This window comes from Sitophilus oryzae, unplaced genomic scaffold, assembly GCF_002938485.1.
Source record: "Sitophilus oryzae breed Bouriz unplaced genomic scaffold, Soryzae_2.0 scaffold_810_pilon_pilon, whole genome shotgun sequence".
NCBI classification, from domain to species: domain Eukaryota; kingdom Metazoa; phylum Arthropoda; class Insecta; order Coleoptera; family Curculionidae; genus Sitophilus; species Sitophilus oryzae.
The window spans coordinates 5,530,190-5,557,883 of record NW_022147429.1 but is presented as its reverse complement, the minus strand read 5'-3'; the positions used below and the strand labels follow the sequence as shown (position 1 = coordinate 5,557,883).

Sequence of the window (27,694 nt, the reverse complement as noted above, 5' to 3'; positions counted from 1 at the left end):
ACATATTAACATTTACTTAATATTTAAAAAATATATGATAGTTATTATATATGATATTTTTAAGGTAGTTACTTTGTTTTTTTCATTTTCATATTGGCTATATTGTTTAAATTGATAATGGACATTGATGCCAAATTGTTCAATAGGAATGTTATAGTTATCTAAAAATTATTATGATCTCTATTATAGGTCATCAAAAAGTCCGAATGTGATACAAAATATTTATCATTAAATTAATAATTAAGATATAATATAATGTGGTAACATATGGATCTAAATTGATTGTTATTACTTTTACAAAAGTGAAAAGTGATTAGTGAAATAACGTTAGTGACTGTTAGTAATGCAAATTTGGCAACATTTAGATTCTTTCCATTTTCTTTTATAGAACAGTGTATTATTCTTATTTTAGAATTTTAATGTAAAATCGTGTTTTCTAACAAAAAGACGGTATTATTAGAACATTTACTGTAAGTAAAGTATGCTAAAAATTATTATATCAAAAATATTTTAATAGGCTGTATAGAGAAAATTTGTACTAACGATTACATTTGTTTTGAATTTGAATTGTTTGCATGCTGGGCTGGTTATTTTAAGTAGTTTTGTATGTAGGTACAAATGATTTCCAAATCATTTATAGCTGAATTAAACCTTTCATTTATCTTTTATTTATAATTTTGTCGTAAGGAACATGTCAAACTGCATGTAAAAACTCGATGACGTAAAGTACGTAAAGTGCATCTATTCTAATATATTGTCCTTGTAATTTTAATGCATTTTGGCTGAAGTAAAAACATTTCTTTCTATTTCTTACTAGTATCTTTCTAAGTTCTTGTATTTTATAATTTTACGTATAATCATAATATTAAAGCAATTGAGTTTGCACTTATTGATTTTTTGGTTGAAAAGTAAGTAGATACTTTATGTTTCTTATTCTTTGTTCTTACACTTCTACCTCAGCTACAATTTACTTATTTATCTCTAGCTTACCAGCATTTAAGCTTTGCGTCTTTTAAATGGTTTTATTCTCATATTCTAATAATAGTATTACTATTAATTTCATCTTAACTAATAAATTGATTTTAATGTTCTTATGTACCTATTAGACATAATATATTTTTTATCTAAAGAAGTTCAATTAGTTTTTATGTCAGTAGCTATCATCATCGAAAAAAATGGTGAACACTCGTCGTATGGAGTCAATTGGCTCATCTCCTACAAGACCTCATCGCACAAGGGTATGTGTACATATACCTAGGTTCTCGGTTTCACTGTCGATAGTCATAAATTCATACGCAGTTAAATAAAATTAATGTTCTAGTGTAAAGTGTAAAGAAAAAGCATTAATTGCACAATTTATGTTTCAAAAATTAAGGCACAGCATCAAAGAGTCATCTATGTAATGTACATATTGCGGGTTAATGTTTGTGCAACAATTGTTTACTTTAATTTAGGTATTAAAATTATTATTTTTTAAATTTATTATTTTTTAAATAATCATAATATCTCTAAAAAGTTTTGTGTAGTACGGGCTTCTAAATTGGTTTTAATGATTCTAATATAGTTATAGAGGTCTCATTTTGTTAGGGTGCTTCTAAACTCGAAGAGCAGGATACAGATTCGTCAAGTGACAAGGAGGAAGAAGGTGAGGAAAGTGACAGTGAGCAATCAAAGAGTGAAGATAATACATCGTCGGACATTCCTTTAGTAAAAACTGAGAGGGTGTTAAGACGAAAACCAGGCCGACCTAAACCGAGCAGAAAAGTTGTTACTATTACAAGAAATTTTAAGAAGTTTAATGGTAAGTATAGTCCTATGTATTTACTGCTACATCTGAGTTGGACTTTAGAATTAAGTACATACAATTTATTTTCGGTTTCAGTCCATATTACGACAGTAAAAACGTAAAAAAATGTCCATCCAGATTAAGTAAAAATATTGGGGGGGGGGGGGATATTGGCACTTAATTATATTATACCGATTTGGTCATCGAAACTGTGCGGTCTGGATTTTAACATGTAAGACAGTAATGTAGATAGCGTAATGGAAAATCAAATGTATTAAAAAGAGATAAAAATTGAGTCCACACATTTCTTCTATGCGGTATTGCCAGATTTTGCATCAAAATTTCAAACCGAATAGGTAGGCGTTTACGAAAAATGTTGCAATTTAGGGTTGTAACTTTGTTTTTCACTATTAGTTACTCATTTTACTACAGCTGTAATAGATTATATTCAGTTTAGATATATAATCATCGTATACATGAAACATTTTAAAATAGCTTATATTTTTCTACACACATTTTCCTACAAATGTAAAAAACCGGCAACACTGTATGCCGCTTTTGATTTTTTCTCTCTATCTGTCAACCGGTCATTTATATTATTTTCTGTCACACTGATCAAAATCGAACACACTGATGACCAGGTCGCACCGGCCAGGCCGCTGCTACCTCTAAAACCATTAAATCAAATGATACCGCGCACACTAACGTCCTGGCCGTCCGTTGGTCGTTGCGACCAGTAGACTGCACTAAAATATTATAATTTTCTGCCGCTTGTTGCCGGTTTTCTTCCAAATGAATAATTTTTCAGATGAAATCCCTCAAAATCAACGCACAATATTTTATTTTCTATAAGATATAGTATTTTAGTGTATTTTTTGCACACGTGCAGAAAATCCAAAGAAATAGTATACAGACTGGATCAAAGGGAAACTTAAATCTAGTCCCTTTTTTTATCAGGGGTCGATCCTAGTAAAATTTCAAAACGTTTTTATATGACATACTCTATTTATGATTGGTATGATACCTGTTATACCTTCGAGTTTCGATGTTAAAAAATAAAAAAAATCATATGTTTTTTTTATTAAATTGTTATTTTTTAGTTGTATTGTAGTCATGTACAAGGAGGACAATTGTATTTTAAATATTATATTTAATTTAACGTTTTTCAAACAGGGTTCATTAGATATATTTCTACTAGGTACATTATGTTTAAAAAAAATTAAGAGTAAAAGTAACTTAAACATTCATAAAAATAGAAATATTTACTGTTGTAGATTCTCAGTAACAATAAAAAAGAGGAATTTATATTGTAAACATTGAAATAACTGGAAGCTAAACTTTCTACCCGCTCATATTTAGAGCCAGTGTCTGACGACTTTTTTACGATGGCCCTAATATGTTTACGTCTTAAGTCGATAAGAGCCATCAGTACAAGTTCATATCATTGTTCTGCTTGTTCATGCGCGCTCGGTTCGTTCGGGCTAAAATGCCAAAGTCTGGACGCGCCTTTAGGAACAATACTGTTTTTGTCCTTTATTGATATAATGCTGAAAATCTCACGAGTTACATGTCTCACTCTACACATATTAAATTACATAGACGTAGGATGTAGAATATTCTGTTATGAAACGACTGGTGGAATATCGCGGATTTGAAAAACATGGAAATAACGACGTTATCGTATAGTCGGAGTTGGAGATTTTACTCCCTCCATTTACCACACCAGTATTTATTAACGAAAAATCCAAGAATATTTTAAATACATTATTTAATATTAGAACATTTAATAAGCTCATGAATAGCAACTTCGCTTTTTAGTTAACTCGGATATTTTAACATTTCTGAAACATAATTCTTTCCGAAACAATATTTTCTAATTGGTAAAACGTAAAAAATCGTTAGATCTGACAACTCTGTTGAAACTGGTCGTTCGTCTAGCCGCAGCTATAAACGCAATACATCCGGCCAGCCGACGGACGGCCAGGTCGTTGCGACCTGGTCGTCAGTGAGTTCGAGCCCTCGGTTAAGCATAAAAATTTAATAAAACCTCTTTATAAGCGTAAAAATTAAGAAAATATATGTATTTACAATATTCTGAGGCAGCAACTAAGGTCTAGATGTGTTAGGTTAAGCATAAAAATTTAATAAAACCTCTTTAGGGCTCGAACACACTGACGACCAGGTCGCACCAGCCAGGCCGCAGCTACCTCTAAAACCATTAAATCAAATGATATAGCGCACACTAACGTCCTGGCCGTCCGTTGGTCGTTGCGACCAGAAGAGTGCACGGAAATATTATTTTCTGCCGCTTATTGCCGGTTTTCTTCCAAATTAATAATTTTCAGATGAAATCCCTCAAATTCAAGGCACAATATTTTATTTTCTATAAGATATAGTGTTTTAGTGTAGTTTTTGCACACGTGCAGAAAATCCAGAGAAATAGTATACAGACTGGATCAAAGGTAAACTTAAATCTAATCCCTTTTTTTATCAAGGGTCGATTCTAGTAAAAACTCAAAACATTTTGATATGACATACCTACTCTATTTATGGTTGGTATGATACCTGTTATTATACCTTTGAGTTTCGATGTTAAAAAATAAAAAAAATAATATTTAAATTTTTTCTACAACCACTTGTTTTTTTTATTAAATTAGTTTTTTTAGTTGTATTGTAGTCATGTACAAGGAGGACAACTGTATTTTAAATATTATATTTAATTTAACAGGGTTCATTAGACTATATTTCTACTAGGTACATTATTTTGAAAAAAAAATTAAGAAAGTAACTTAAACATTCATAAAAATAAAAGTAATTATTGTTGTAGATTCTTCGTTATATTGTAAACATTGAAATAACTGGAAGCTAAACTTTCTACCTGCTTATATTTAGAGCCAGTGTCTGACGATCTTTTTTTACGATGGCCCTAATATGTCTTCTAAAGTCGATAAGGGCGCCATATCAGTAGTAAAAATAAACAGAATATCTCCCTTTTTGTCGGTCGCGCGTACACAATGCTTTTTGTTTGTTGTGAATAGCAACTTTGCTTTTTAGTTAACTCGGCTATTTTAACATTTCTGAAACAATATTTTCTAATTGGTAAAACGTAAAAAATCGTTAGATTTGACAACTCTATTGAAACTGGTCGTTCATCTGGCAGCAGCTAAAAACGCAATACATCCGGCCAGCCGATGGCCAGGTCGTTGCGACCTGGTCGTCAGTGAGTTCGAGCCGTATAAATAGCCTTATAAGCGTAAAAATTAAGTAAATATATGTATTTACAATATTCTGAGTCAACAACTATGATCCGACCGAACCTAGATTTTTAGTCTCGACCGAGACCAAGAGAAAAAGAAATTCCCGGCCGAAAACGAGACCGAGTCACGATACAATATTTATTTAACAGTTTATTATATGAAAAAACATCTGATAATAATATAATAAAAACGTTATTTTCATGCAGAAAATGTTTTTATTGGAATTTAATACTACAAAAATTTGAATACTGCTAAAATTACTTTTTTTGTCTATGTTACAGGCTAAAATCAGGAATTTTTCAGCATTGTATTCTTTCAAATTATGCCTTGTTTCATCATATTCTTTCTAAATAGTTGTTTGCTAGAGACGCTTATCGATGGTGCAGACTAGAAATTTATAAGCTGCTGGTTTTAGAACTCTGTATTTCAGAACTCTGTATCAATCTTACTTTTAATACGCATAGGTTATCAAGTAATTTATCTCTCCAAAAAATTCCATATGGGTATTTCGCCACTGCACTGCAAGAAAATCTACAAAATAAAATAGTTATTTTTTGTAAACACTTCTGGCGTTAAACCTAAGCGTTAAACCTAAACGGAAACTGCTTGTCAGAAGTTATGTTTACAGTTATACAAATTTGCCTAACAAGGAAAAAAAAGCTTAACGTTTTGGAAAGTTTATCTCTTTCCGTCGTCGGAAGCAAAAAAAATACAAAGAATAATGAAAAAACTATCTAAAATATTTAAACTCATATTCATACATAGAGTTACCAGACCTCTGGATTAATCCGGACATGTCCGGATTTTCACTTCGTCCGGTTGGGTACTGGAGAATTTTTCATTGGCGTCCGGATTTTAATGTCCCATTAAGAAATGTCGCAATAATGCAAAAAAATATATTAGTTTTAATAAATTTAGTAACTTTGTTAAGGATCCTGTGTTGAATCACCGTTGTCACCATGTCACCAAAATGTAAGGAACTCTGCCAGTGTGTTGAGGAATCTGCTGCTAATGTTGATATTTCTTCTTACGCTGAGGTTCGAACTAATGTTGATGTTTCTAGCAACGTTGCACTTTACACTTTTTCTTAAATACTTTATTTTAAGGGAAACTTTTACAATTAGTTTTACAAGTAAATATAGAAATTGCCGAATGTAACTGTCAAGAATCCGTCAAAAATAAAAGAGAGACTGTCGAAAATTAAAGAGAGTATGCATAGATAAATGCAACAAGTTTAGATTGGAAAGCCCGTAAATATTTTGGGTCGCGACCGTTATACGCGATCTGGCGCTACTATAGCGGTCGCTAAGAACAACGGCAAACAAAAACAGAAATAATTTTCTCTTGTCAAAGTCAGAATCTTCAAAAATCATAATAATCTTTCAAAATCTGAACCGCTCTCATTAAATTAATTCCGAAAAGTGTTTATAGCGTCCATTTTCAAAGTAATTATTTGCTATCTTGTGAGTTCAATTCAAGTTTTATTTACTCCAACCGGTGATAATTGTGAAAAAGTGGCATTAAAAACTTAAAAAGCTGTGCTGTGAACTGCAAAAACCATCGTGGATCGTGGCATAACGTTGGTTTCCAATGTTTCATAGGTATTGCATACATGCGTCCTTATATAAAATAAAGTTTCTTGTATGCAACACACTGTATTTTATTTATAAAATTAAACGAAAATAATAATAAATTTGAATAAACAATATTTGGCGATATAATTCCGGAAAAAGCCGAACTGCTCCGAAATTTTTGAACTTTTTTGCTCCGAAAAAAGTTTTGGGTCGCGACCGTTGCAAGAATAGCCCCAAATAGTGTTTACATTGTCCTTATGGGCACTTTCCAATCTAAACTTTTTATTTATCTATGAGAGTATGTTTGTTAAGGCTACATCTTGGAAGAGCGTTTGAGCTTGAACGAAATGAGCGATTGAACTTGAGTAAGTCAGCCTGGAGGACTCTTCTTCGGTTCCTTAAATACGGTCTCAGACCACCCAATAGCCAGAGGCGTACAATATATTTTTTAATATTCTTAGGGTAAAGTTAATTAACATTAAGGTGTCGATTCTTCAAGAAATAGATAACTCAAGTCTAGACGTAAGTATTGTATAGAAATGGACATGACTAGTTTTTAAGGGTAATGTATGTTTTTAGAAGCTCTTGATAGTGGAAAAACTTGTTACAGATCGTCTTTTAGATACACAACCAAATTTTAACAGTGGCGTAACTTAAAACAGATAAAAACTTTACTGAAACTAATATTATAATCTAATAATTAATCTAGGCAGGGATACAACGACTTAAAAAATCGTTGATAAATTCGGTAGTATAAATTCATTGTTTTACTTCGTAAGTTTTACGTTTTGAAAGTTATAAATGCATTCTTTTTCAAACACAAAAGTCTTAATTTATGCGACGTGATTGACAACGAATTGACAATATAAAAAAGTAATTTTGATGCTTAGGCATAAACTATGAACACACTATGGGCATAAAAGTAAAGTACTTTTACGCCTAAGCATAAAAGTACAAAAATATATTATTAAACTGACATAAAGTGTCAAATTAAAGGAGCGTGACTATAGTTTCTCGAGATATAATTACATACAAGATATGACTTTTAAATCTTTTTATATTATTTGCAACGTTTGAAATTGTTTAAAATATTATTTGTGGCGTTTGAAAAGAAATAGCATGTTCTATTCTGAGTAAAAATGACTTTTTGTATCTCGGCTGTATGTCCGTCAAACGTACAGTCTCGCCACAAAAAGTATCATTTATTAACTCTTAATAAAACAATATACAATTTTTGCTTTTAAATGGGCAAAAACATTATGACATCCGGATTTCGTCCGGATTTTTGTGAAGGCGTGCCCCGGGTGGACAAGTTTTCATCTGGTAACCCTATTCATACACAAGCACAATTCTGTTAAAATAATAAGACACTAACGTCTAACATTTCGTTTATTGTTTATGCATCGAAATACGAATGCGGTTCTTCAGCCGTCCAGGAAATCCCATTCGTGATTGAATCAGATCATATATGGATCGGATATAAAATCGCGACTTCATACGAGTATATTGAGGTGTATTAATCTACGAGTATTGATCCATCAATAGCTGAAGCAATATGCTCAAAAATAATCTAATTTGGCAATCATGAAACTGAGATCTCGGTCGGACCTTACTAGCAACCATTGACTTTTTCATTGACAGTTAATCGACAGCAATGTGAATAAAATAGCGACATCTTATATGTCATCATATGCTTGTGTCATCTGTCATAATTCTTTCGCGGTATCAAATAGCACCATTATTTTATTTTAATATTTTCAAATTTACTGGATAATCCACATTTTTTTAGCTAAAATTACGTATTAAAACTCGACTTTTGAGAAAAAATTTTGTTTTCTTAAAATTCTACTGTCTGTAAAGTCGAACGGACCCTTATTCTACCCTATTAAAAAAATACAGTGTATTAACTCATCATATTTTATATACAGGGTGTCCCAGAAATAAGTGCAAGTATTTTAACTGGTAGTATAGTTCGCCCCCAGAAACACGCCTGAGGTTTTTTTTTGCGAAAAAAAAATTGCAAATTTGAAATTCTTTGAAATTTTTTTTAGTTTTTAGTTTAAACACATAATTTCTTGATAATGTGGCAACATTGGTATTAAATTAAATTTACAAGAAAGAAAATCCAGAAAAGATCCAGTGGTTCTCAAAATTTTAGCAAAAAATCATTTTTTTTGAAAATTTTCAAAGTGAAATAACTCCGTTATTTTGGACTTATTTGAAAACGATAAAGAAAAAATATGTTTCTTTTATCGAGATCTACCACCCCTTAAAATACTTGCACTTATTTCTGGGACACCCTGTATAAATTCAATTATGTAAGTAGTAAACTAAATAAATTGGTATTTATAGCTCGCTCTGTTGGCAGTACTCATAAAACAATATCATTACAAAGAAGTAGCTTAGCTGTATATGCTAAAAGAAACATGACTGATGATATGGGTGTTAGTAACAGAAATTTTTCTGATGAAGAGTTTTATCCTAATCCAAGGTAATTATTTACATTATTACATTGCAACTCAAATATACATTATGATTTTTTCTTGTTTTATTTCTAATATCAGAAGTCATAGATCAAATCATCTAATTAAAAAAAATCGACTGTTAAGAAGAACAGCATTGTCATTAAGACCACTTAGCCAGAAATGTTATGCTGATCATTCTTCAATTCACTTTGATTCTGATAGTGATGGTAAGTACTTTCTAAAAATGTGATTAATTGTATTAATAACATATTAATGTTTATTTAATTTAGCTGTTCTTAAAAGAAGTACTAGGAAAAGGAACATAAGTTGGCTAGCGGACAGTCAGATGCATAAGGTTGGATATCCAAACCTTAATATAGGATATTCAGAAGAAGATAGCAGGGATGCTGCTGATGACCATGAAAATATAGAAGTAAAATTATAAAATGTGTTTATCTTGTAAATGATACCATTTTTTAAATATTTTTTTTAGATTCCTCAAAGGGTAACAAGATATTCTAACAGAAGAAGAATATCAAAACCATCATATTATTATGACGAAGAATATGATGATACTCCTGAAATTCGGAGAAGGAGTAACAGGACTAGCAGAGTTAACAGAGTGATTAGAACTAGACATTCAGAGTTGAATAACAAAGCAAGTAAAGATGATAATGATGTTGAAAGTAAAAGTACTTCTAAAGAAAGAATAAAAGATGAACCGGAGGAAGAAACAACAGGAGAAGATAATGATACAAAACCAGATAATGAAAATAATGATGGTAAAACTAACTTAGAGGATAAAAAAGATGGTAAATATTGTTTTATATACCGGGTGCGTCTCAAAAGTGGCTCACCCCTATAACTTCTTTATTTTTAGGCGACCATACCAATAGGTATGGTAGGCTATTAGGATCGGCAAAAAAAAGTTTTTTTTTAATTTCACTCAAAATGAGTTATTTGGGTCATAAGTGACCTAAATACAAAATATTTTCATGGTGTCTGTCTGTCGGTCCGTCTGTCCGTCTGTAACACGATAACTCAAAAACCGCTGAACCGATTTTAACCAAATTTGGCACAAAAATACTGTGGCACCCGAGAATCTGGCCATTAGTTTTTGGTGGGGGTGGGTTGGTGGTAAGGCGGTATGGGAGGGGGTTAAATTTTTAAAAAATCGTAACTCCAAAATTACAGTAGCTAGCGAAACGCGGTTTTCAAATTAAGATTAGGAATAATATTTGCAATAAAATTTGTAATAACATCAAAATCAGTCAAAGTCGCAGTATAGTATGGGCGACTATACGTGTCTCCCGGCGCCAATTTTTTCAGATAAAAAACAAGGTTTGGTATGTTAATACATTACATAAATTAGGATTTATTGACGCATTCATTTATTGTTTTTGGTCACTTCCTGTTTCACCCGAAATAACTACAACTTTTTTTTTAAATGACACCCTCTGTATTTTTAGCCGACCATACCAATAAGTATGGTAGGCTATTAAGATCGGCAAAAAAAAGTTTTTTTAATTTCACTCAAAATGAGTTATTTGGGTCATCACGGCCTAAATACAAAATATTTTCATGGTGTCTGTCTGTCTGTCCGTCTGTAACACGATAACTTAAAAACCGCTAAACCGATTTTAACCGAATTTGGCACAAAAATACTGTGGCACCCGAGAAAATGGCCATTAGTTGTTGGTGGGGGTGGGAGGTAGCGAAACGCGGTTTTCAATTTAAGATTAAGAATAATATTTGCAACAAAATTTGTAATAACATCAAAATCAGTCAAAGTCGCAGTTTTTGAGATAAAAAAAATTGGAAAATTCCTTTACTTTGAAACTAAAAGAACTGCCTACCAACTTTTTATTAACATATTTTAGTATGGGCGGCTATACGTGCCTCCCGGCCCCTCCCGGCGCCAATTTTTTTACTTTATTCGATAGAAAATGACACTCTGAATTGAATGACATATATCATATGTCAACTTTTGAAATTTTCACATACTGATGGTTTATTTGAAATTGTAACATGCGGTTTACAACGACAATTTCACTCGAAATACTAAGTGTGTGGTACCAAATTATTTGTAAAAAAATGATTTTTCCAAATATGCTAATGAACCACCCTTGTTCCATTTGAAAAAATTGAGATATGATTCAAAATACGATTTGCGCATCTTTTAACCAGCCAGGACAAGACACGAAAAACATTAGATGATCTATCTATTTTTCCAAGACTCTTTAATTAAAAATTAGTGTTTTTAACACAGCCATGGCACTCTAGATTGAAACTTAAAATACAATTTTTTTGAAAGCGAAAATGTCAAAAAGAGAGTGAAGTAAAAATATACCGAGGGTGTCATTTAAAAATCAAAAGTTGTAGTCATTTCCGGTGAAACAGGAAGTGACCAAAAACAATTGAATACATCAATCCTAATTTATGTTATATACTAGCATACCAAATCTCATTTTTTTATTTGAAAAAATAAAAAAGTTATAGGGGTGAGCCACTTTTGAGACGCACCCTTTATATGCATTTAGTCTCAATATCATATTTTACTTTTTAGAAAATCAAATTACTCAAACTGGTCCAAATAAAAAAGATCAAGATTTGTCAGATAGTGAAGAAGAACAAAGACAATTAAGGGCTAGAGCTAGTAAACCAACTAGAGTTAGAATAAGGCAGGAAATGAATGGGAGAGATAAAGCTATGGAGAGTAGTTCTGAAAGTGAGGAAGAGGGCAGAAAATACTTGTTGAGAAATCGTCCTCCAAAACCGGCGCCCAAAAACAGTAAGTTTATTTGTTTTAACAATAAATAAAGTTTCTTACCATTTTTGTTTAAAGTGCAAACTTCAGTCTTAAGAAATGAACGTCGTGAATTAGCAAGTAGGAAGAGATATACTAGAAGACGCAGGAATTCTACAAGTTCTGATTCTTCCCTTAGTTCTTCAGACAGATGCCAGTAAGAAATAAAAATTAAACTATATATTTATGTATGATTTAAATTTGTTTCTATTTTTTTTTTTTCATTATTAGCAAAACAACACCAAAAAGTCCACACTCTAAAAACGAAAAAATGAAGTCTGGGGCTGGCGGTAGTAGCATTATACCAATAAAACCAGAAACTTTAGATCAGTCTGTAAGGTTTAATAGTATTGGCGGATTAGATTCTCATATTCAATGTTTAAAAGAGATGATTTTGCTTCCAATGATGTATCCAGAGGTTTTTCAAAGGTTTCAGGTAATTAGTATATTTTTTATAATGTCAGAAATAAACATTTTTGATAACATTTATTTTAGATTCAGCCACCCAGGGGTGTTTTATTCCATGGTCCACCTGGTACTGGTAAAACACTAATATCTAGAGCCTTAGCGAATGAATGTAGTTTTGGAACAAGGAAAGTGTCGTTTTTCATGAGAAAAGGAGCTGACTTATTAAGTAAATGGATTGGTGAATCCGAAAAACAACTTAGATTGCTTTTTGAAGAGGTAATTATGTGAAAATTTCAAGTACGGAAAATTAAAAGATTACTTATTATTTTAGGCAGCTAAAATGAAACCTTCAATAATATTTTTTGATGAATTAGATGGTTTAGCACCTGTTAGGTCATCCAGACAAGATCAGATCCATGCCAGTATAGTTTCTACACTTTTAGCATTAATGGATGGTTTGAATGATCGTGGTGAAGTTATTGTCATTGGAGCAACAAACAGGATTGATGCTATTGATCCAGCTTTAAGAAGACCTGGTAGATTTGATAGAGAATTATATTTCCCACTGCCATCTAAATTAGTAAGTTTGTTTTAAGTTTACAATAGATATTAATTTTTTGTAATGCACTTTTTTTATAGGAACGTGAAGAAATATTAAGGGTTCATATATCATGTTGGAACCAACCTCCCAGTGAAGAATTATTAGGATATTTGGCTGAGAATACTGTAGGATATTGTGGATCAGATTTGAGGGCTTTATGTTCGGAAGCGGTGATTCAAAGTTTTAGAAGGACATATCCTCAAGTCTATAATTCTGAATATAAGTTACTCTTAGATCCAGAGAATGTCAAGGTAATTAAACTTAATTTGGGAATTTAATTGGACTCGATAAGTCTGTAAATTATAATTTAATTATTTTCAGGTGGAAAAAGTAGATTTCATGAGAGCTAAGTCTATGATAACACCTGCATCTCATAGAGTGGTATCTGGTTTAGGAAAAAAATTGCTTCCAATCTTGGAACCCTTCCTGGCACCTATTCTTCAAAAAATAATGTATATTTTAGAACAAAATTTTCCACATGGATTTAACCCATCGTTATCTAAGTAAGTCATATATTTTTAGATTTATATTATTTGATTTAATATTACAGATATTGTTATCTGCAATATGCTCCCAAATCGTCTTTACAAGAACTAAAACTTTTTATTATCAATATTTTAGGAAAAATGCATTCTTTATAAAAATTGCCTTCTCTAAAATTGTTATTCAATCATCTTTATTGTTTAACACTAAAATCACTGAAACTTCCGCGACTAACAACGAAAACTGAAAAATATAACAGCAATTTTTGTTTTGAAGCTGCATATAAAATTACGCTGTATACCATTATGTTTTTGATTTTGAAATAATATAAAATATAACAGAATTGTCTAATTACTAATTATAACTTGTGATTTTTAATATTTTAACTATCTCTGACAATAACTAACTTTTTGTTATCAAGATGACATTCTAGACGGCAACTGACATATATGTCATAATATTTTAATTTTAAATATGTATGCAATATAATTTAAATTAATATGATGCATCTTTACTTTATGCTAACAAAACATTTATACATTCACAAAATACAACAAAACTTAATAATGTACTTTGAAAACAATGAAAACTAAATTAAAATTAAAAAAGTTAAGTGCGACCCCTTGTGTCAAAATTAGATGATTAAATTTTTGCAATTTTTAGACCATTTGTTAACAGGTGGCGCCTCTAGTGTTTGTTCGGATGGTCAGTCTTTTACTCCTGTTTATGGCCATTAAAGAAAAAGTTCTAAAGAGGGATGTTTTGTGAAGCAGATCAAAGAATGCAGACGAAATATTACCATAGAAAGGCGTTTCGATTTTTAGCACTTTTCAAAAATTTTTGTAAAACTTCAACTGTATTTTCCTTTGGTATTTTCCTATTTTTTGTTTTTCTCTTAAACATTATGGAAATTTGGAAAAATTGTATAAAGGGAATTAACCATTTTAAAGCAACCAAAATTTTTTATAAAGATACATTTTTCTCAACATGTTAATAATACAGAAGTTGTTCTTGTAAAAACTTTCATACATATTGTTACGGATTCCGTGGGTCCACTAATTTAAACTCACGATAAAATACTTAACGAATTTATTTTTCTCACTTTATACACAATTACTAACTTATAACACACAACAAACTAACTATTTATAAGATTCCTTCACCAAATTGTCCGATTTTCAATTTCCACGCGGTATATTCAAATTTCAAAAACTGTCTCAGTTGTCGATGGCTCCGGCTTATATACTCTATTGACTGCTTCTCGAAATTTCCCCAATTCTCGGAAAGCGTACTTCTTCATACCAGACAATTCTATTGTCTGATTCCCTTACTTCTCGACTTGACTAAAAGATGGCGCCTGAAAAAGTCTTTTAATTTCTGGCGGATACGTTGCGGTTGTGCAGGCAACCAGTAATACATCTTTAATTTCTGGCGGATGCGCCATTTTTCTTGACATTGCCCCTTCTCAAATTTGATCGTCCCGATCAAGGTTTCCTGTCTGGTATCTCTCAATCGATCCAGATGAACTACTTTCATCTTACTTCTAGGGCTGCGTTGAATCCGGTACACAACATCATTTATCCTCTTGATGACTGTATAAGGACCTTCCCATGCTGGAGTTAACTTTGGGGACCTCCCTTTCTTGCGCTGTGGGTTATATAACCATACCATATCGTCCTGTTGAAATCCCGTAGAATTAGCTCTGAGGTCGTAACGAGCTTTCATCCGGTCACTGGCTAGCGTAATCTTACTTCTCACGGCCTTATGAATTCCCAATAACCTTTCCTTCAGTTCATCCGCGTAGTCCTCTACGTTCGTGGTGCTGTCGTCTGGTGATCCGAACACCAAGTCACAAGGCAACCGTAATTCTCGACCAAATAAAATCTTCGATGGTGAAAGTCCGGTGGTGTTGTGAACTGCACTTCTATATGCCATTAGGAATAGTGGTATATGCTGATCCCAATCTCTTTGATGTTCATCCACCATTTTCGAGAGATGTTCTTCAATGGTCTTATTGAATCTCTCGACCATCCCATCAGACTGCGGATGTAAAGCTGTTGTCCTAGTCTTGTGAATACCAAGCAGATCACACATCTTCTGGAACAGTCTTGACTCGAAGTTCCTTCCTTGGTCAGTGTGAAGCTCTAAAGGAATTCCAAATCTACTGAAGACATTATGACTAATACTTCAGCTACAGTCGATGCTTCTTGGTTTGGAATGGCAAAAACTTCTGGCCATTTACTGAAATAATCCATCGCCACTAAAACGTACTTGTTGCCCTTGTGCGTTTCAGGGAATGGGCCTGCAATGTCAACAGCGATTCTTTCGAATGGCAGTCCAACGTTATATTGTTTCATTTTTCCCCTAGATCGAGTGCTTGGTCCTTGGCTGGCTGCACAAATTTTACATTGTCGACACCATTTCTTGACATCTTCGCAATAATCCACCCAGTAAAAGCGATCTCTCAGCTTGCTCAAGGTCTTGTTTACCCCAAGATGGGCTCCAGTTTTACCACCGTGAATTTCTTCCAATACCTGGGTAACTTTCTTCCTTGGTACCAGTAACTGAGTTGTTACTGTGCTGCCATCCGCACTTTCCCATGTGCGCTTTAACAATCCATTCTCAATAACCAGTGAATTCCACTGAGCCCAGAGAGCTTTGAAAACGAGCCCTCTGTCCGCAATATCCTGCCACGGTGGTCTCTCGCCGTTACCTTCCTTGAGCCGTAGTATTGCTCCGATGTCTGGATCTTCCATTTGATCTTTCCTCAATTGTGTCGTCGTCCACTGTTCATCGGTTCCAAGTTTAAAACTCCTTATCATGACAGTGCCTTCACGTTGTTCCGTTTTACAGCAGTGCTTACAATCGGTTTGACAGGGTCTTCTGGATAAACCGTCTGCGTTACCATGCATTTTTCCAGCACGATGTTGGATGGTAAAGTGATACTGTTGGAGCTTCTCGAGCCATCGTGCTATTTGACCTTCAGGTTGTTTCATCTCCATAAGCCACTTGAGAGCCGCATGATCTGTCCTAATTAAAAATTCTTGGCCGTACAGATATTTATGAAAATGATCAACTGCCTTCACAATTGCTAGCAGCTCCTTCCGGGTAACGCAGTAATTCCTTTCTGGTTTGGATAGAACTCGACTGTAATATTCTATCACTCGTTCTTCGCCATCTTGCACTTGTGATAGCACTGCACCTATGCCGATATTGCTGGCGTCGGTATCCAGGATATACCTCCCTTGTTGTTGCGGGTAGGCTAGAATAGGACTTGAACATAAAGCCGCCTTAAGTCTTCCAAAGGCTACATCACAATCGGTGTTCCATTCGTAGCCGACTTCATCACCTGTAAGTCTATGTAAGGGTGCAGCTATATTGGCAAATCCCTTGACAAATCTTCTGTAATAGGTGCATAAACCCAGGAAACTTCTAAGTTCATGTTTGTCGCGAGGTTTAGGCCAATCCTTAATTGCAGCGATTTTCTTCTGGTCGGTGTAAATTCCGTCTGCCGAAACTACATGACCCAAGAATTCCACTTGTCGCTGGAATAAGCTACACTTCTTCGGGTTCAAGTACAGGTGCGCATTCCTTATGCGGCCGAAGACTTCTTCTAAATTTTCGCAAATGCTCCTCAAAAGTTCTTCCCATAACCAATACATCGTCGAGGTAAACCAAGCACGTTTTCCAAGTTAATCCTCTTAACACCACCTCCATGAGACGTTCGAAAGTGGCTGGAGCATTGCATAATCCAAACGGCATGACCTTGAATTGGTATAGTCCGTTTCCTGTAGAAAAAGCCGTCTTTTCTTTGTCTTCCTCGTCCAGACCAACTTGCCAGTATCCACTCTTTAAGTCGAGAGTGGAGAACCAGCACGAACCTGCCAGTGTGGTTAACGTGTCGTCTATACGTGGCAGTGGGTAGCTGTCCTTCTTAGTGACGTCATTGAGCTTCCGATAGTCCACGCAGAATCGTGTACTACCATCTTTCTTCGTCACCAAAACAACAGGAGATGACCATGGACTCGATGATTCTTCGATAACTCCATCTTCTAGCATCTTATCTACCATTGTCTCCATTTCTTGTTGTTTGGAAAGGGGCACCCTTCTAGGACGTTGTCGAATCGGCTGAGCATGACCAGTATTAATCCGGTGCTTCACAAAATCCGTTCTTCCACTGTTGTTCTTCTCAAAATACTGCCATGCTTTAGCAGGAACTGCTTGGCCTTCTGTTTCTCCTCAGGTGTTAGGTGATCCCATGGCTGTTCTAGATGTTTTAGTGTTTCTTGGGATGCCTTTTGTGTAACAGCTGACGACACTTCATCACATCGGGTGACACTTCTTACAGGTTCGCAGATGGCTATCTTGTCACCTTTTCGGATCTTGACACAATTCGGGAAAACATTCGCAATTCTGATCGGTATATTCTTGTCGGTGTTCACCAATGATTTTCCTACTAAGTACCTATCTTGTTTCTTGTCGCTACTTTGTACCAGTCCAACACAGCACCCAGCGATTTTTTCTCCACTTTACCGAATACGATCTTCTCGGTATTACCAGGTATCACCACAGTTTCCGCTGATCTTACATCCATTCTTCCTGGTCCCTTGTCTGGAGATAACATAAACTCTTCATTTCCGATATTCAGATATTTCTCTGGTGATCGAACGAAAATCCATGTTGACGAATCACATCCATGCCCAAGATGAAGTCATCTTCAATATCTGCCACTAAAACGCTATGCTGGAACTTCAAATTTCCTAACTTCAGTTCGACGATAGCCTCTCCGTACAACGGCCATTTCCCCCGTAACTGTACGTAAACACACTCTTCTTCTCAGAGGCACCAGCTTCAATCCTTGCACTGAGTTAGCCCGCACCAACGAAACCATAGCGCCAGTGTCCACTGTCATTCGGATTCCCTTTCCATTGACTTTCCCGTCGATCACCAAACTGTCAGCGGTTCTTCCTAGATTTCTAATGGAAAAAATCCTTGGGGCTCTGTTCTCCCCAGTCAATACTCGCCCCTTAGTATTGACTGATTTTAGTTTTCCTGGTGCCTACGTTCTCTGGATGGTGAACGGGATCGCATTTGAACGCGGCAATACCGTTTAATGTGGCCATTCCTGCCACCTCTAAAGCACCTTATGTCCTGGAATCTTCTCTGGTTTTCTGTCTGGGTGTTGCTGACTCCCTTGTTTATTAGTAGCTCACATAGTTTGTCGACTTTCTTACACATCTCCTCCAAACCTCTGTGAGTGTTTTCGGGCTGTTCCTCGACCGCTACCGATCTTATCTTCGGTCTAGGGATGGCGCTAAAAGCAGCTTCGATTTCCAGCGCCCTGACCAGTGCTTCGCTGCTGGTAGAAAATCGGGATATTTGCAGCGCCCTCTCTAATTCGTTGTCCCTCAGTCCGCTGATAAAGCACTGAGCAGCGAGTTCCTCCCTAAATCCTTCCGGTGCTTCTGGATATGCCAGGTGTACCAGCCGACGTAAGTCTGCTTCAAATTCCTGCAGACTCTCTCCGGACCTCTGCAGGCGTGTCTTGATCTGGGCCTGGTAAAGTTGGCGTCGATGTTGGTCGCCATATCTTCTGTCCAGTGCAGCGACCAAAGTTTGGTATTCCTGCTGTTGGGCTTCTTTTAATTTCTGGCGGATACGTTGCGGTTGTGCAGGCAACCAGTAATACATCTTTAATTTCTGGCGGATGCGCCATTTTTCTTGACAATATTATGTACTTAACGTGATCACAGAATACCTTAGCTATAGAGAAGCGACAAATAAATGAAGGTTGAAACCATGGACATGGACCATGGCTTAATTCATCGATCGGGATTTTTTAGGCGGATTGTGTGTACTTTTTGGGGAGTAGTTTTAGGGGGAAAATTGTAACACCGTGCTCCTCGGCCCCAATGGCCAAAAACAGTTTTTCGCAAGTGATCGCGATCGCAGTTCAAGAGAAAAGCAACATAAAATAAATATAACCCATGTATGGTTAAACATTCGATCACATCGCATAGCTCGCATGTGACGCTTCCGCTTCGTGGGCGCTCTTAATCTTTTAACTTGTTATTTTATTATGGCTGTGTGACCCCAACTACGATGTTTGGTTTGGTTGTGATGACAGGTGGCGCCTCTAGTGTTTGTTCGGATGGTTAGTCTTTTACTCCTGTTTATGGCCATTAAAGAAAAAGTTCTAAAGAGGGATGTTTTGTGAAGCAGATCAAAGAATGCAGACGAAATATTACCATAGAAACGCGTTTCGATTTTTAGCACTTTTCAAAGATTTTTGTAAAACTTCAACTGTATTTTCCTTTGGTATTTTCCTATTTTTTGTTTTTCTCTTAAACATTATGGAAATTTGGAAAAATTGTATAAAGGGAATCAACCATTTTAAAGCAACCAAAATTTTTTATAAAGATACATTTTTCTCAACATGTTAATAATACAGAAGTTGTTCTTGTAAAAACTTTCATACATATTATGTACTTAATGTGATCACAGAATACCTTAGCTATAGAGAAGCGACAAATAAATGAAGGTTGAAACCATGGACATGGACCATGGCTTAATTCATCGATCGGGATTTTTTAGGCGGATTGTGTGTACTTTTTGGGGAGTAGTTTTAGGGGGAAAATTGTAACACCGTGCTCGGCCCCAATGGCCAAAAACAGTTTTTCGCAAGTGATCGCGATCGCAGTTCAAGAGAAAAGCAACATAAAATAAATATAACCCATGTATGGTTAAACATTCGATCACATCGCATAGCTCGCATGTGACGCTTCCGCTTCGAGGGCGCTCTTAATCTTTTAACTTGTTATTTTATTATGGCTGTGTGACCCCAACTACGATGTTCCATATAACTAAATTCCTTAAGATATTTAATTCTTATTTTATTTTACTGTATAAACCCACCAAAACTCACTTAAAATTTGGTTCATAAAGAATCGCCTGTGTCGCTTTTGTATAAATACTTATTTAGTTTAGGAATTAGATAATTCTGTGTTGTGAAATAATTTTATTAATATAAATATTAAGCATTTATTTTTTTTTATTTTTAGAGTAAAATTGTCAGCCAGTATAAGGCCAGCACAATTGATAATCACAGGAGATGGGCCTGATCATGGTCAAACTAATCACATTGCTCCAGCTATTTTGTTTAGAATGGAACATATTCATTCCTATATTTTGGATATTGCCACTCTTTTTAAGGAACCAGGTCGAAGCCCAGAAGATGCGTGTATACAGGTAAATCATAAAATCCCAATTTTTAATTTTGTTCTGATATTTTTAACTACACATTGTATGTTGTATATTATATCTGTTTTAATATTAATATTACCAATTTCAGGTATTCACTGAAGCAAAAAGAAATGTTCCCAGTATTATTTATATTCCAAATATTGATACTTGGTGGGAACTAACATCTGAAACGACTCGTGCTATTTTGCTGTCACAATTAGCTGCTATTGATCCAAATATTCCTCTTCTGTTTTTGACGACTTCTATCAATACTTATAATGATCTTCCTACTCAGGTATGTTGAACTCTTATAACACATATTGTTAATTATATCAGTAATATAACCTTAAATGACAGTAGGGTGCAGTACGGCTAGTTTAACGGTATTTGTTTCTCGATCATACAGATATATTGTTCTAATGATTTTTCTGTAGATATTAAAGATTAAGCAATGATTAATTATAAAATAAGTCTTCTTGGACTGACACTGTCTGTGTGAGCTGAAAGACTGTTGGAGATAATTATTTATTCAACTCTTATTTTCTGTTTATATGGAAAACCTGAAACCATCCCATTGACTTGAAATATTTTAAAAAAGATTATATAAATCTTTGGTCAAATCCTACTTAAAAAATACCGATTTGCTTATATTTTGATTGTATAGAGGGTGTTTCGATAAACGTGCCACCTCTCGTGGGGAGATTCGTCAAATCTTATTTTTAAGTGAGGAATCTCCCACATGAGAGATAGCACATTTTTTTGAAACACCCTCTATGTTGGGTTATAATAAATCAATGTGCATGGTTAGCCTATTCTTTATATAAACGTTTAAGTATGAAACGATATAACACGCGTATAACGTCATGTTGCGAAAGTAGAATGCACTTTTTCTCGATTTCAAGGTCCATACTAAGATAACAAACATTTTCAAATTTAAAATTATCTTTTAATTGTGATAAAAAAAGATGAGTCGGGACCTAGTGTGCTTCAATATGACTTTTTTCCAGTTGCAAGACATATTTTCTCCTTATCGTCAAGAAATATTCGAAATTAAACCGTCCAATCACGAAACGCGACGCCTGTTTTTCAAACCACTGCTTATCGGTATCAGTCTTCAACCGCCTCGACCAACGAGGGAACGCCCCAAAAGTCCCCCGCCTCTACCTAGGGCTCCCACGCCCCCACCTCCTCCTATAAGTGAAGAACAAGCTCAAAAACTTTACGAAACTGAAGAGCATACTCTGAGGGAACTGAGGATATTTTTGAGAGATATGTGTAAAAAGCTCGCTAACAATAAATTGTAAGTATAATGATTATTTTTCAATTTATATTATTACTTTTAAAAGTTGTCTTTATCTACCTTTTTTCACTTACTCGTATTCTTCCATTTCTCTGGCTTCTGGTAGGATACTAATTTTAAAATGGTGTTCGTTACTATCATTTTTTGCCAGCATTGTAGATTTCTTTGATGCAGAAATTCGAAAGAACGAACGAAACGAACGACACAAAACAAAAATTGACAAGTTTTGGCATCTTTATATTTTGTGACAGTTGTTTCTGTCATTTTAATTTACAATTAAATTGTATTTCTGTCGGTTTTTTTTTATATTGTCTGTCGGAATCCTCCCTAACTCGTGCTCTATGTATAGACTATATTGTACCTGTTTTTTGATTATTAATGTGGTTGTAAATAAAATAGTATACAAACCTCGAAAGAAAGTTTTCATTACTGTCTCGAGATTGTGTTAATCTCTTGATAGTTCATGAAACATTTTCCTACACAGTACTACAGTAGGTAATATACTATTATTAAACATATATATTTTGCCTTTCAATACTAGTCGCTGGAACACAGGTTGTCTATAATTTACAGGTTGTAAATGAAAAGTGGGAAAAAACTTAGGTGATTTATTTTAATAATAAGGGGCGTTTTTATGTAAAATTTTTCGATTTAACGTGTCCTTAAATTCTTTAAACAAAATCGCAATAAGTAAGATGTAGTTTTTATTTTTTTTTAGGTTTTTTATGTTTACTAAGCCTGTAGATACAGAAGAAGTACCTGATTATACTGAAATTATTAAGCAACCTATGGATCTGGAAACCATGATGACCAAAGTGGATTTCCATCGTTACGAATGTGCCAAAGACTTTCTTACAGATATTGACTTAATTTGTCAGAATGCTTTAGAATATAATCCTGCCAGGTATCATAAAAATAGTGTTAGTTATAAATTTCGTATATATTTTATATATATTTTTTTAGAACTTCTGTAGATAAACAGATTAGACATAGGGCTTGTTCTTTAAGAGACTATGCTTATACATTAATCAAGACTGAGATGGATAGCGACTTTGAAGATAAATGTCAAGATATTAAAGTAAGAAGGAAACAAAGAAATGCATGCGTTTCGAAATATCTTCCAGCTTATATTATAACGCCAGGTAAACTACATTTATAAACGAAATGATATAGAAATGAGTAGAAATTAATATATTTTTTTACAGATGGAATGAACTTAGAAGTTGATGCAGAAAATAGGCCGAATGTGGTTGATACAGGAAGGCCCAAAGTTAACGGAAAAGTAATGGAGAGAAACCGAATCAGTCCAATGAGAAAACGCAAGTTCAGTTGGCAGCATGGTTATCTGAAGAAAAAGAAGAAGCCCAAACTAGATATTTCCCAAAGCATCAGTAACAAACCTGTAAGTTTAGTAATAGTAGTTAATAATTAGTCATCAGATTATATGCACTATCAAATGTCAAAAAATGTATGCATCAATATCAGAATACTATTTGTTATCATATTTTATATTATTTATTTTCACCATAATCCGTATGATCGCTAAAAAACGGGGTCTAGTTGGCTTGAAATTGACGATCAATGACGTCCACCATTTGCATAAGTAAATATTCAAATGTATCTAATCCGACATATAGTATACAGGGTGTTCCAGGCTGAACGTGCAAGTTTCTAAAGAACTACAATATCTAGATCGGAGATTTTTTGCACATCATTGTTTTACGAGATATATCGACTGAAAATAATATGGCGACTTCCGGGAATACCGGAAATTGACAGCAACTTTCTTATTTTAAATGGGTGTCCCTATTTTTTATTTAATACTTAAATTCACGCAATACCTACCTAACAATCGTTTTTGAGAAAAAAAATTATTTAAAATTTTTAGAGGAAAAAAACTGTCAAAAAAATGTGTATAGTCTAAACGTCAAATTTAGTTATTACTACAACCACTGTACCACAAAGAGAAGACATGTAGCTATCTATTTTAAAGATTAAATTATTCACATGTCATATAATATTGGCCGTATTTGTTTCAAATGATAACCCACTTTTTTATTTCGCTAGTGAAAAGTTTTTTCAATTTGTTACTTTTTGATTATACATGTTCCTGTACCTAAAATAAATCGTTTTTAAGATATTTAAGATATAGTTTTAAAACATTAATATACATAGTTTTTTATATATTTTTTCTTGATTTTAACCAATAGCCTATGACTTTAAACATCAAGTGATGTAAAAATATATGTATCTGGCCATATATTATGACATTGTTGAAAAATCAGTATGTCATCAATTGTCATTTCCAAGCCAAAACTATACGCCGTTTTTTTTTTTCGATTTGTACGGTTAATTATCAATAATAATATCAGCTATTAGATATTCTAAAGAGCGAAAATGCAAGATATATTTTTATAAATACACTTCATAAACTCTTAAGCAGGCAGTATTTATAATATACAAAATTCAAATAATTCGTTTTCTGAGAATTGGAAATAAATTGTCCGATTATTTGACAGTTAATGTCAAAGAAAGCTAGATAAACGATTTATTTTAGGTATAAGAATATGTATGATCAAAAAGTAACAAATTGAAAAGCCTTTTCACTAGTGAAATAAAAAAAGTGGGTTTCAATTTGAAAAAGGAGTATTTATGATAAATTTTTAATTGCTTAATTCCATGACAGTTACGGCCATTATTATATGACATTCGAGGACTATATGACACTTGATTCTAGGTTTTGCTGTTCTAGGTTAAACTCTGTTTCCAACTAGAAATGTTTATCCTTTTGTCTACCCCATCGCCGGACATACTGTATATATAAAATTTCGAAAAAAGTCTAAGAGAAAAGTTGTTCAGAAGTTAATGATCTGTGTTCAAGTTTCATTAATATACTACTATTTTCTTATATTTTTTGAAAGTTTTATGAAAAATCGTATTTTTAGCTAAAATTACACAAAACAAAGTAAATCTAAGAAGAATAATTCCTAATACAATCATTTTCTTTACTGTCCTTTCTACAGGCCTTATTCTATAAAACGGTATATAATTGTCGGGTTAAATTCCGCGCGACTGAGGAAATGTTTACTTGTTGATGTCATTTTGGTACTCTTGAAATTACTTTCTTCTTAAAAATACTATTTAGAGTAGTAAAATTAATTAGTTCTCAAATTAATTTCTTTGTTAGTTTGAAAATTAACATATATTTAGTGTTTTAGAATTTATAGCAGTTGTTGCAAATTTTTTGGTACCCTCTGTATATATTCTCATTGATAACAATTCATTTACATAAATCTTGATATAAATATTTTCAGAAAGAAAAAAATTCAAGTGATGAGTCCAAAGAAAACGATCCCGACAGCAGTACTGTAGAGGTACAACCTAAATCTAAACTGCCCGAAAGTGATAATAGTAGAACTTCTGATGTAACTACTGCCCTAAGCATAAACTGTGATATTCCGAAGACAGATCTTCCATGTAATTCGGCCAGGTGAATATTTACTATAGTTATCACTGACTATCAGTAATCTGATTTTTTTTCATTGTAGATCTCCTACGAGAAGGCTATCAGACTTAATGAGTCCATCCGAACTTTTAGATAGTCCTTTATATTTTGATGACGTAGATCAAGCCTTAAATGAAAATGGTAAGTTTATATTGTACAGCTTCTTCTAATAAGGCGCTGGATATCAGACCTGAGACCATGGCTATGGAGAGACAATGGGATACTGACCTGCTGCTTGGTGCAGTTTCTGAGCGGACATGGTACGTTCGCTGCCTACAGGCATCGCATCGGAAAAGCTGCCTCTCCTCACTGCGGAGCTTGTGGCGATGTAGAGGATGCCGGGCACGTACTATTGGAATGCGACCGACATGCGGCACTGAAAACTGAGACGGAAGCCATCACAGGACCTCTGACTGAGGGAAGCCTCATCACGGTTATGCTGCGTGATGAGCACTGTTAGAAGGCTGTTGACCAGCTGTGTCTCGACATTCTTATTGAAGTCGACGAGGTAGTGGCCGCAAGACGTAATAGAACTATGTAAATTGTCCTGCATGGGCCCCTGTCAGTGATAATCGATTCTGTGATAATCAAGATTAAGTTTAAGCGAGCTACTAGAGCGATTCAACGTCGACGGAGTGACTAGTAAAGGTAGGAGTGGATGCATCCGTATTCCTCACGGCGATCGACATCCACACCTAGCATAGGAGAGGGGTTTAGTGGGTATTCTGCGGCTAGTATAGCATTGTTGCATCGAGCCCCACACTTCGGCGGTAAATCGCTTCCCCTCTTCTCTAACAAAAAAAAGCTTCTTCTAGTAAGACAATACAATACTCTAATATCAGAGCTAATACATTACTTTTAGTAAAACATTTCTATCTACTTACATTACTTCATTTTCCACTTTTTAACCCTACTTATATTTGATACCAATTAAACTTTTAGTTACGTAAGCGATGGTGCTTGGATTGTTCATTCTTAAATTGGTGGATTTTTAAATTCATTGTTGCCAACCATCGACATAAGCCGCGGCGCGCCGGCGCCGGGCTGACTAACTGGAATTTAAATTTCCCGCTGAGGATTCAGGTAGTAGCTCTGCTGTAAAAAATGTCAAGTTGCCGCATTTATTTATTTATTTCCTGACATTGTCATTCGGTTTTGACACTTTAGCTTTATATTAAGAGTTTTTGGTTTAAATAGTGTTGTGATACTTTAAGCTTAAAAATGTTTACTAGCAGACATTGCAGTGGGACATTGTTCTTTTTGAAACCTCTTGCGAAGTGTACAAGATAGGTTAATAGCCGTAAAAAACTAATCGCAACTTTATTAGAATATTTTGAACGGAAACGCGGTAGTAATGGCTCTTTATGTCACTTAAGTGCCGTTAAGAAGGTGACTTTTGTGGATGTAAATAACTGTTTTTGTTTCCTAAAATATTTTGATTAAAAGAAAATATGTAAAAGTAAAAGTGAGCAACACTGTGCCGTTCAAGCTTAATCTCATGACTAAAAGTTTATTTGATATGAACAATATTTTGCATCTATGTTTATTTATTTAAATTGTAAATGGGGATTAAATCAAATCTTAAACCTATAATATAATACATAGAAGTATTTCTTTATATTTTCTTTTTGTTTCAGCAAGTAGTAATACGGTTGTTAAAGTGGATTGTTCTCAAATAGAGCTAGAAAAGGTTTTAGACCAAACTGTGAAGTATACAGAAGGATTTTCCTTATCTGATCTGCTTGATTTATATAATCAGTTCAATAATATCATTAAAAAATTTTCCAAGAATACTGTAAGACACAATTTACCTAAGGTATGCGTTTTTCTGTTGTTTTTGTTTTAGTTGTTTAGTTAACAATATTATAAATTATTTGTTTTAGGAACTCACCAAAGAACTACTTCGGTTTAAAAAAGCTGCAAATAACGAGGTGCGAACCTCCATAACAACTACAAGATAAATTTTGTCATAATATTTTCTGCACTGCCTTTTACTTTTCTTATATTTTTATCAGTATTTATGTTTTGTATAGTACTTAATATATTTATAAATAATTTAGTTTATATTTTCTACATTGAACAACTCAGTGTTTATTAAAATATTCAATTTCTATATAACTTGTTGGCATGGAATAAATATGGAAATTGCTCAGTTTGTCTTGTAACTTTAGGCGTTGAAACTAAAAAATTACACAAAAAAATATAAATGTACCCTCTTTCGCTGGGCCAATAATAAATGTTTCCCTCAATATAAATGTGTAAAAGTT

The 27,694-nt window shown here is 34.0% G+C and overlaps 1 protein-coding gene across 6 annotated transcripts; it reads left to right on the top strand.

Moving 5' to 3' along the window:
• The first annotated feature begins 250 nt into the window (after positions 1 to 250).
• On the top strand, positions 251 to 27,694 carry LOC115889035 (ATPase family AAA domain-containing protein 2-like). Of its 6 annotated transcripts, none has more exons than XM_030908944.1 (24): positions 251 to 470; positions 1,158 to 1,238; positions 1,588 to 1,801; positions 8,970 to 9,108; positions 9,182 to 9,309; positions 9,373 to 9,515; positions 9,576 to 9,894; positions 11,649 to 11,873; positions 11,928 to 12,045; positions 12,120 to 12,324; positions 12,384 to 12,572; positions 12,628 to 12,876; positions 12,936 to 13,148; positions 13,219 to 13,400; positions 20,442 to 20,628; positions 20,732 to 20,917; positions 21,630 to 21,922; positions 22,641 to 22,826; positions 22,886 to 23,064; positions 23,128 to 23,324; positions 25,237 to 25,412; positions 25,471 to 25,568; positions 27,065 to 27,243; positions 27,311 to 27,694. In XM_030908944.1, exons 2-24 carry the CDS (start codon positions 1,176 to 1,178, stop codon positions 27,386 to 27,388), a joined length of 4,146 nt encoding a protein of 1,381 aa, XP_030764804.1. In that variant the 5' UTR covers positions 251 to 470; positions 1,158 to 1,175; the 3' UTR covers positions 27,389 to 27,694. The 6 variants fall into 6 exon arrangements, with proteins under 6 accessions (XP_030764804.1, XP_030764805.1, XP_030764808.1 ...); XM_030908945.1 differs by having other exon boundaries at positions 1,155 to 1,238; XM_030908947.1 differs by lacking the exon at positions 251 to 470 and adding an exon at positions 718 to 908.

Excerpts from the sequence above, each read along its gene's own strand:
- LOC115889035 (XM_030908944.1), top strand. The coding sequence starts at position 1,176 with ATGGTGAACACTCGTCGTATGGAGTCAATTGGCTCATCTCCTACAAGA. Across the intron at positions 9,109-9,181 it reads GAGTTTTATCCTAATCCAAG|AAGTCATAGATCAAATCATC; the intron begins GTAATTATTTAC and ends TTCTAATATCAG. Across the intron at positions 13,401-20,441 it reads TTTAACCCATCGTTATCTAA|AGTAAAATTGTCAGCCAGTA; the intron begins GTAAGTCATATA and ends TTTTATTTTTAG.